The sequence below is a fragment of the Caenorhabditis briggsae genome (assembly GCF_000004555.2).
Source record: "Caenorhabditis briggsae complete genome, chrII, whole genome shotgun sequence".
NCBI classification, from domain to species: Eukaryota; Metazoa; Nematoda; class Chromadorea; order Rhabditida; family Rhabditidae; genus Caenorhabditis; species Caenorhabditis briggsae.
In genome coordinates this window covers 16218029-16227991 of record NC_013486.2, presented here as the reverse complement: position 1 = coordinate 16227991, position 9963 = coordinate 16218029, and the positions used below count along the sequence as shown (strand labels likewise).

General features: G+C 36.6%; 3 protein-coding genes across 3 annotated transcripts; 2 read left to right on the top strand and 1 right to left on the bottom strand.

The window, feature by feature from the left end:
* Positions 1 to 2106: 2106 nt before the first annotated feature.
* Positions 2107 to 4492, top strand: Cbr-fgt-1 (the record flags this gene model as incomplete). The annotated part of the gene is made up of 8 exons (XM_045243203.1): positions 2107 to 2169; positions 2293 to 2424; positions 2485 to 2583; positions 2629 to 2914; positions 2966 to 3200; positions 3536 to 4004; positions 4069 to 4260; positions 4355 to 4492. The coding sequence occupies 8 exons, from the start codon at positions 2107 to 2109 to the stop codon at positions 4490 to 4492; spliced, it is 1614 nt and encodes a 537-aa protein (XP_045093397.1).
* A 1706-nt stretch (positions 4493 to 6198) lies between these two features.
* CBG07076 lies at positions 6199 to 6728 on the top strand (the record flags this gene model as incomplete). Its single annotated transcript, XM_002632163.1, has 2 exons — positions 6199 to 6376; positions 6619 to 6728. 2 exons carry the CDS (start codon positions 6199 to 6201, stop codon positions 6726 to 6728), a joined length of 288 nt encoding a protein of 95 aa, XP_002632209.1.
* A 370-nt stretch (positions 6729 to 7098) lies between these two features.
* CBG07077 lies at positions 7099 to 9963 on the bottom strand (the record flags this gene model as incomplete). Its single annotated transcript, XM_002632164.2, has 4 exons — positions 7099 to 7242; positions 8370 to 8483; positions 9534 to 9600; positions 9941 to 9963. The coding sequence occupies 4 exons, from the start codon at positions 9961 to 9963 to the stop codon at positions 7099 to 7101; spliced, it is 348 nt and encodes a 115-aa protein (XP_002632210.2).

The window sequence follows — 9963 nt, the reverse complement described above, 5'->3', positions numbered from 1 at the left end:
AAAACAGCTTTTCTTTCTTTGCTCTTCCTTTGGAAATGACCAGAAAGTTAGTGTCAGATTGTGCCAGAATGTTCTGATTTCAAAAATTTTATTTTCAGAGTTAAAGGAGTTTTCCGTACCCTTATTTTCTGAGAAGAGACCACTTGAACTGTTAACTTTGAGCTCAAATATCTCGATTCCTGTTAAAGATATCGAAGTTTTGTCAACTGATAAATAATTTATCATAAAATCACCAATATTTTATTTGTTGACAAATTTTAGAGATCTCTCATAGGAACCGAGATGATTGAGCTCAAAGTTGGGGTTTTTCGACATGTTCTGGAATTCCAGACAAATGGAGAAAGCAGTTTTTGAAAACCCAAAATGAATTTATTTTAAATTTCTAACAGTTCTCTGATTTTTTATCCATTTAGAATTTTACAACTCCTCCTAACGTCATCTGCTTCTTCTTCTTTTTCCGCTCCCTACCCCCATTTTTGCATCATGTGGAGCACGTAGATCCTAGATATCCACACATTTGCATCATCTAGTCCATATATACAGCTCTCCTCTGCTCCCAGTACACTAAAACTTGCAATTCATAAAAAAATGTTTGGTCTCTCACGATTATGGCAATTTTGATTTGCATACTATTGTACGGTACGATACTTGCAGTTCTTTTTAGAAACGATATTGTTCTGTTAGTTTTTAAACCATATCTCAATAATCTTGGCTTTTTGAAGATACCGTATTTGAGCTCAATTATCTTGGTTCCTATGAGAGATATCAAAAATATGTCAACTGATAAACTGTTGGTTATATTATGATCAGTAATTTATCAATTCACTAACTTTCCGATATCTTCAACAAGAACCGAGATAATTGAGCTCAAAATAGAAAATAAATAAGGTCAAGAGTTAGCGCATTCTTACTATTTGTGACCTAGGAAGTTGGTTAGTGACCATATCAAACAAACAGTCCCCTCTTATCATATTTAGTGCCTTTTCCTCTCTCTTATCTATATGCCCATGGGAACAGTCTTTTATTCTTTTTTGGTTTTGGTATGGTTCACACCAAAAGTTATAGGTTCTGTAATGGAATCGCTCGATTTGAACGTTTTGGGTTTTGCCAAAATATAAGTTTGGCTTCATTATTGAGACAGTTTCCAGCCCCAGATCTGGAAAACCTGAAAATTTAAAATTCCAAATTTTGTGAGAAACTTTACAAACAACATAAACTTTTTGAAATTCGGAGGAATCGGAAAACACTATGCTAATTAGCTTTTAATTAGATTTCTTTCAAATTAGCTGACTTTTGCGAAATGAGCCAAAATGATCTAGATGTAGAAAAAAGCAAACATCAAGGAATTCTTTTTGAACTCATTCTCTGAACCACCACTCGTCATTTTTCTATCCCTTGTTACCTTTCTATTTTCTTCTTCTACGACACTTTTTTTCATTTTTCGAAATTCCAACCTACTCTTCTCATCTTTTACTCCCTCCCGAAATGTTTCTCCTCCTTCTAAAATTCACAAACTTCTAGGAGTCTTCCATTCATTAGAACCTCCATTCAACTCTAGTATATAAACCTCTTGTTCAGCTGAGTAAATAGGCAAATAATCCAAAAATGACAATATAGAAATTTAGGTGGGGGGGTTTCTTATTTAGAAAAACCCGCACACAAACACCTTTAATACTACTTATTTCCATCGATTGAAAAGAGGAGAAAACGATATTTTAGTTCTTAACACCTCTCAAAATTTTGCACGGTGCACTTTTTGAACCGAATGAGAGGGAAAACTTTGTATCTCGGAATTGCGGACGTTCACTTTGATCTTAATTATCTTAGTTGATACAAGGGATATCAAAAAAGTGTCAACTAATAAAACGTTGATGATATTATGATAAACAGTTTAGTAGTTGACAGATTTTTGATATTTTTTACGGTAATCGATATTATCAAACTCATAGTTATGGCTTCGTCTTCCAGTCGTCCACTTTTTGCTATCTCCTTTACGAGTTGAGGTAATTAGGAGGATAATTAAAATCAAGTCTTTGTTTTTCTGCATTTCTCTCTCTCTCTGTCTCACGCTCCCTAATTTCATCAGCCAATTTTTCAGCGCCAAAAATGGGTGTCAACGACCATGATGTTACAGTACCCCTCCAGACGGAGCAACGTGCACCAGTCGAGGTGAGATCCCAAATTTCCAAAAAGATAACAACGTGAAACCATTTCGCGAAAGTTCACCTAGTTTTGCACAGCCAACTGTTATGGCTGACTTGCCAGGCTTGGTGTCAAAGTTCAAAATTCAAGTTGAAAAATTTCAAAGATTTAAAAATGTTCGCTGAAGAAGAGACGACAACGACGTCTTCTAGTTTAAGAAACTCTGAAACTGAATCTTCGAAAACTGCGAGATCCGTCCCAGAGGAGATTATTTTTCCTGAGGCAAATAGAGGGACCTATTGAAAATTGAAAATTTCAAAATTTCGAAAATCCCAATTTCAGGGACGCCTCACAAAATGCTTGGCCTTCTCGGCAGTAGTCATCGCGTTGGCCTCGTTCCAATTCGGATATCATATCGGATGTGTGAACGCTCCAGGAGGGGTAAGTCATTGCTCACCTATAAAATAGAATTCAAAAAATTTCCAGCTCATCACTGAATGGATCATCGGATCTCACAAAGATCTTTTCGGAAAGGAGCTCACCAGAGAGAATGCCGATTTGGCTTGGTCTGTGGCTGTATCAGTTTTCGCTGTTGGTGGAATGGCAGGAGGACTTTTGTCGGGATGGTTGGCTGATAAGGTCGGACGACGTGGAGCCTTGTTCTACAACAATATCCTGGCTTTGGCAGCTGCTGCACTTATGGGATTGGCCAAGTCGGTTGGAGCTTATCCAATGATTATTTTGGGTAGACTCATCATTGGTTTCAATTGTGGTAATATTTTCAAAAATCTCAGGATTTAAAAAAAATCCATGACTTTTTCAGGACTCTCCTCGGGACTCGTGCCAATGTACCTGACAGAAATATCTCCGGTCAACCTTCGTGGAATGCTCGGATCCCTACCACAACTGTGTGTCACCATTGCCATCCTGGTCTCCCAAATCTTCGGACTTCCCCATTTGCTGGGTACCGAAGACCGTTGGCCACTGATCTTGGCCTTCACCGTCGTCCCAGCTGTTCTTCAATTGTCTCTCTTGCTTTTGTGTCCAGAGTCGCCAAAGTGAGTTTTGGACTTTTGCTAGATTCTGGAATTCAGAAGAAGTCAAGATTCTGGATTCTTGATTTTTCAAAGCCTTAGCAATATTGGTACCAAAATGACGAGATTTAAAAAATAACTTTTCTAACGTCGTCAATTTTTGTGAAAATTAGATTCAGAAGGCATTATAATACTGAATTCTCGATTTTTTGAAACATGTGTGTATAAAAACGAAGGGATTTTTTATTGGAAATCTCTTTAACGTCGTCAATTTTTTGAAAAACTCAATCCAGAAGACGTCGAGATTCAGAAGTCTGGATGTTTTGAAACATTATCAATATAATAAAAATATGTTCCAGATACACAATGGGAGTTCGTGGATTGAAGCAAGAAGCTGAAAACGCGTTGAAGAAGCTTCGTGGAACTGACGACGTGGCTGCTGAAATTCAGGCAATGGAGGATGAGGCGGCTGCTGTTCAAGGACAAGCCAAACCAACAATGGGAGACATGTTCAAGGGTGCCCTCCTCTGGCCAATGTCCATCGCCATCATGATGATGTTGGCACAACAACTATCCGGTATCAACGTCGCCATGTTCTACTCTACAGTAATCTTCCGTGGCGCTGGACTCACTGGAAACGAGCCATTCTACGCTACCATCGGAATGGGAGCTGTCAATGTGATCATGACATTGATCTCGGTTTGGTTGGTGGACCATCCAAAGTTCGGAAGACGATCCCTTCTGTTGGCTGGACTCACTGGAATGTTTTTCTCCACTCTTCTTTTGGTCGGAGCTTTGACACTTCAAAATCAGGGACCAGATTATAAGGTGAGCAATCCTTATAGGTTTCCTTGTAGGTTTCCTGGTAGGAAATCTAAAATTCGTTTTTCAGTGGGCCTCTTACTCTGCCATCGTTCTTGTCCTCCTCTTCGTTATCTCGTTTGCCACTGGTCCAGGAGCCATCCCATGGTTCTTTGTCTCCGAAATCTTTGATTCATCTGCTCGTGGAAGCGCCAACTCCATTGCTGTCATGGTCAACTGGGCTGCTAACTTGTTGGTCGGACTCACCTTCTTGCCAATTAATGTGAGTTCTTCTAGACCCTTGGGAGTCAACTTTTTGAGCTTGCCACGTCACCAGCTTCAAAATGAGCTCAAACATGACCTCTTTGCTTTTTCAGAACCTCCTCGGTCAATTCTCCTTCTTCATCTTCTCCGGATTCCTCGCATTCTTTATCTTCTACACGTGGAAGTTTGTTCCAGAGACGAAAGGAAAATCGATCGATCAAATTCAAGCAGAATTTGAGAAGAGGAAGTAGAAATCCAGAAAATCGTGTGTACATTTTCATTTCGCAATCTATATTTTGTCTCTCTGCCTTTCCCACCAATATAATTATTTTTTTTGATCCTCGAAACTTTTTTGAGCCTTGTATAGGAGGTTTTTGAATAAACGATATTTTTTTAAAATTTTGTTTCGATTTCTGGAAAGTAAGAAGAATCAGAAATTTCGAATAAGAAGTGGCTCTAAAATTGTATCTGAAAATCGCAAAAAACATAAACAAACACCAAAAACCATGTTATTGTATGGCTTCTATTCTATAAAATGCTGATGAGAAATGACAAATTGAACATTGAATATCCTAATATTTCTGAGAGTAAAACTTTTCGAACAATGATAACATAGATGGAGCTTTTTTTTGTGAAATTTCAACATTTTCAGACAAAAAGTATTTTTGGACAATTTTGAAATTTTTAGACAAAAGATCTGAAATTTTCTTCGGTCAAAAAGTATTTTCAGGCAATATCTCAAGTTTTTAGACAATTTCTGAAAAAAGTATTCTGGACTTCCTGGAATTTAGGAATTTTCTGGAATTTCTGAATTTCTGAATTTCTGAATTTCTGAATTTCTGAATTTCTGAATTTCTGAATTTCTGAATTTCTGAATTTCTGAATTTCTGAATTTCTGAATTTCTGAATTTCTGAATTTCTGAATTTCTGAATTTCTGAATTTCTGAATTTCTGAATTTCTGAATTTCTGAATTTCTGAATTTCTGAATTTCTGAATTTCTGAATTTCTGAATTTCTGAGTTTTTCTGAAAATTTCAGAGGAATGAAATATTCAATTTTTGGTCATTTTTAGATAATTTGTGAAATTTTCGAACAGCTTCGGGAGTTTGCAGAAAAAGTATCTTCAGGCATATTCTGAAAATATTCAGACGAAAGTTTTGAGATGTCAAAATCGGTTTTTTGAAATCCGAGCTCTATTGATTTTTGAAAGTTCAGAAATTTCCAGAAGCAGATTTTCAGAATTTTAGAATTTCAGAGTTTTAGCATTTCAGAAAATATCTGAAAACTTCAGATATTGTCTGAAAATTCTTTTTGACCAAAAATTTCAGATCTTCTGTCTAAAAATTTCAAAATTGTCCGAAAATACTTTTTGTCTGAAATTTTTCGAAATATCACAAAAAAAGCTCTATTTATGTTACCATTTTTTGAAAATATTCAGACAAAAGTTCGGAAATTTCAAAATCGGTTTTTTGAAAACCGAACTTCATTGATTTTTAAAAAAAAATTTTGTTTTCAAAATTATAGTCAACTACAAAATTCCTTAATTCGTGTAGTTGTAGATTTTTCAGATTTTTCTAGATTACCTTCTCCTGTTTTTGTGATTTTTTGTTCTCCTAATCCTTTTGCTTTTTTTCCCTCATTCTTCTTTTTTCTATTCATTATTCCATGACTACCTAACCAATCCTTTACCCCACTCTTCATCTCATTTTTCACGCTCCATGGAACACTGGCCTAATCGAAAATGACTTTTTTTTTGTCTTTTTCGGAAAACTGAAGCTCTTGGGGAGCCCCTAAACAAAATGTTATGTTTTTCTCTTCGCCTCCCCACACACACAAAAATATTATATTTTCTGTTTGTTTTTTTTCCTTCCAGAAAAAAAAAGTTATTAGATTTGTTACCCAATTTTAGTATGTATTCGATAGTGTTCCCAAATGTTTTTTTTTTCAGAAAAAAAAAATGCCACAGAATCTAATGAATCCCGACCACCTTCGAAATCTTTCTCGACGTCTTCTGAGAATTCTTTGTGGGCGACGTCTTCCCCAAACGTGGAATACTGTACTTGTCCTACTATCCATTCATATGTACCTGACAGTTCCAGTTATTTTGGCAGCAGGAATCAATAATGATAGGACAGGTAGGCTTATCGCGAAACCTCAAATAGAAGGGCCCCAAGTTTGAACTCAATTATCTCGGCTCATATGCGAGATATCAAAAATGGGTCAACTGATAAAATGTTATTGATATTGTGATAAACGAATTATCCGTTGACAATTTTTTGATATCTTTGACAGTTACCCAGAAAAATAGTCTCAAAGATAAAAGTTAGGGTGCCTATTAGAGGTTTTACGGTATCTAAAAAGAATTAAACATTTCCAGGACTGCTCCGCCCGTTCCGAGAAATCCAACAACGCGGAATTCTACTGGGAGAAATAGATGATGATGTTCTGGATCTGTTCTACGAGAGGTGTCACGCTGAGAGAATGTAAATATTTTTTGGGTGGCCAGCTAGAACCTTTCTAGGCCATGAAATAAACATTTTTATTTTTGCAAATGCTTCAATACCATAATCACAAATTAATACAAAAAAAAAACAGAACAAGTAACATTTCGTTGAGCTAATCAGTGGCCAATTAACTAACTACCTGTAATAGAAGGGCTCCTTAACTTTGAGCTAATTTTCCTTGGTTTTTGTCAAAGATATAAAAAAGTTGTCAACTGATAATCAAGATATCAGAAAATCAAGATATCAGAAATGGTTTATCAGTTGACAACGTTTTCTTATCTTTAACAGGAATCGAGATAATTGGGCTCAAACTTGAGGGAGCCTTCTATTACAGGCTTTTACGGTATATCTATCTACCAATTACTGCACGGACACCACGTCAAAAAGTCCGTTCGATGATGGAGGTCAGAGATGAACCAGTTTCGAGCGATTTGAATAAACATGATGCCCCAGATGACGCTCCAAACGAAACCGATGAGTAGGGGGAAGAGGAGGAACTGGAAAAGAATTTTTTGGGTTTCTAGAATGAGCTTTTAACCAACATTACTGATTTCTTTAGATTTTCAAAATTCGGTATTCCTAAATATAGAGGAATTTTTGATTTTGACCCTCTATATCCTCGAGGAAATCCCGAAAAGTCCATTTGGACCAAAAAACCAAAAAGCCTAAAAAAGCAAACTTGACTTCATTAATTCCTGCAACATTTCCATTTCCTCTTTTGGGTACAATTTCGTTCCAAAAATAAAGTCAAACATCAGTTTGAAGAGCACAAACTACGATATAGGATGAAAATGGAATTAAATGAAGTGAAACATCTTTTTTTGCTTCTGCCTTCTGACAATTTTTTTTCGTTTTTTACTCTTAGTGTGTTTCGCCTTTTTTTGAAGTTTATTTTTTCTGCTACTTCCGGAATTTCGCCGTTTTCCAGAAGGTTTCCTTAGCTTTGAACTTTGAGCCAATTTATGTCCGTTCCTGCATAAGTTGTAGAAAATGTGTCAACTGATAAACTGTTTATCATACTATCAAAAGTATTTTATCAATTGACGTATTTTTGATATCTCTCATATGAACCATAGTTGCAAGCGGGCCGGCCCGGGCAGATGGCGGGCCGGCTGACTTGTCCCTAGATATTCAGACAATTTTGGTACCAAATGATAGCTCTCTACAGGGCCCATCACGCCTGTATCATTTAGGCCCAATTCCATTCTGGTAACATGCCGCAACCTGGGCTTGAATGACAATTTTCGACCAACTTGACAAAAAACAGATTTTATGTTATTCAAACATATTTTTCGACATGTTATCGGACTGGAATTCGGCTCAAATGATAAAGGCGTGACGGGACCTGTCGAGACCTATCATTTCGTACCAAAACAGTCTGAAAATCTCTTTCTGGGGACATGTTATCAGCCGGCCAGCCTCTTTCTGGGGACATGTTATCAGCCGGACTGCCCGTGCCGGCCCGCTTGCAACTATGATAAGAACCAAGATAATTGAGCTCAAACTTAGCAGTCTTGACAGTGGGGCCCGTCTATTAAGAGTTTACCTGTAGAATCGCCGCCAAAGTGTTCACAATTAGACATCGAAACTTGGATGATCCTCTTGAATCCGAACAGCACATTACCGAAATCCCGCTCAAAAAAGTGCCGGTCCCCGGAACGACCATATTCAGAAAACAACAAAAAACCGCGAGGGTCAGAGGCATAATTGGAATTTCTGCTCGAAAGAATCCGTGGTGCTGAAAAAACACTTTAAAGCAATAGACGTTTCGAATGTTTTTTTTATGTTTTTGATGGTTAAGAATCCAAAATTCCAGCCAATCTTGAAAAATGTTTTGTCGTTTTTCTCAAAAAGGACTAGTTGAAATTTTAGCTAATTTAAAATACAGTTTATTATACATTTTTTGATGGCCATGAAATTTCGGTCGATTGTTAAAATGGTGAATTTTTTCATTGCTCTACTTTGTGCAAAAAAAATGTGTCGTAAAATCTGTAATAAAAGGGCCCCTAGCTTCCATACTTGCGACCGGGCCTTTGCCGGGCCCTTCGCGGGCCACGCCATGGTTTCTTTTGGAATCAGTGTTTTTAGATTAGCTAAATAAGATATGATGGAACTTGGCAAGTACTACAAAATGATACTACTTGCAAAACTGTGTCTTGTCTATGAAAAAAGTTACGTCATAAAGTGGCCGTGCCTTTTCGCGTGGGCCCAGGCCGGGCCGGGCCTCTGTTTTTTGTCTGTAACCTTGTTCATAGACAAAACACAGTTTTCCAAATAATATCATTTTGTAGTACTCACCGAGTTTTATCATAGTAAATTTAGTTGGTCTAAAACTATTGATTCTAAAAAACTATGGCAGATCATGCGAAGGCCCGGCAAAGGCCCAATCGCAAGTATGCTAGTTTCAAACTTTGAGCTGATTTATCTCGGTCCCTGTCAAAGATATAAAAAAGTTGTCAATTGATAAATTATTTATCATAATATCAGAAACATTTTGGCAGTTGACACATTTTTGATATCTTGTCTAGGAATTGAGATAATTGAGCTCAAACTTGACAGTCTGGGGCATTTTCACTACAGGTTTTACGGTAGATCCATATAAATTCGAGTTTTTAAACTAAATTTTCAGTGTTTTTTCAGATTTTTTTTTTCGATATTTTTCGAAGTTTCTAATAATTTTTCTGTCAGATATCTCAAAAGACTCGAAAAAAAACTTTCAAACAAAACTGAAAATCAACAAAAAACTGACTAATGTAAACGTTTTAAACGAATTTCTAAAAATACACACCTGATATCCGAATGCCGAAATTTTCTCATGCTCCGTTCTGGCTTGGGGCTCCTCGTCGAAATCCGAACTGTAAAATTTCAAAAAATTTAGAAAATTATATTCAAAACTAAAATTCTAACGATTCGAGCACTAAGCTACCGTAAGTACTCTAATAGAGTGTCACCTACACAGTCGACTTTAAGCTCAATTATCACGGTTACTGTAGAAGATATCAAAAAAGTTGTTAACTGATAAAATATTTATCATAATATTATAAACATTTTATCAGTTGACATGTTTTTGATATCTCTTATCAGAACCGAGATATATGCGCTCAAAGTGCAGGTACGTTCTGTTAGAGCGTTTACGGTAATCTGAAGAAATGTTGCAAACTGCATCAAGGTTATTTTTAAATTTTAAAAACCCACTATTCTTCATAATCCTTGGCCAT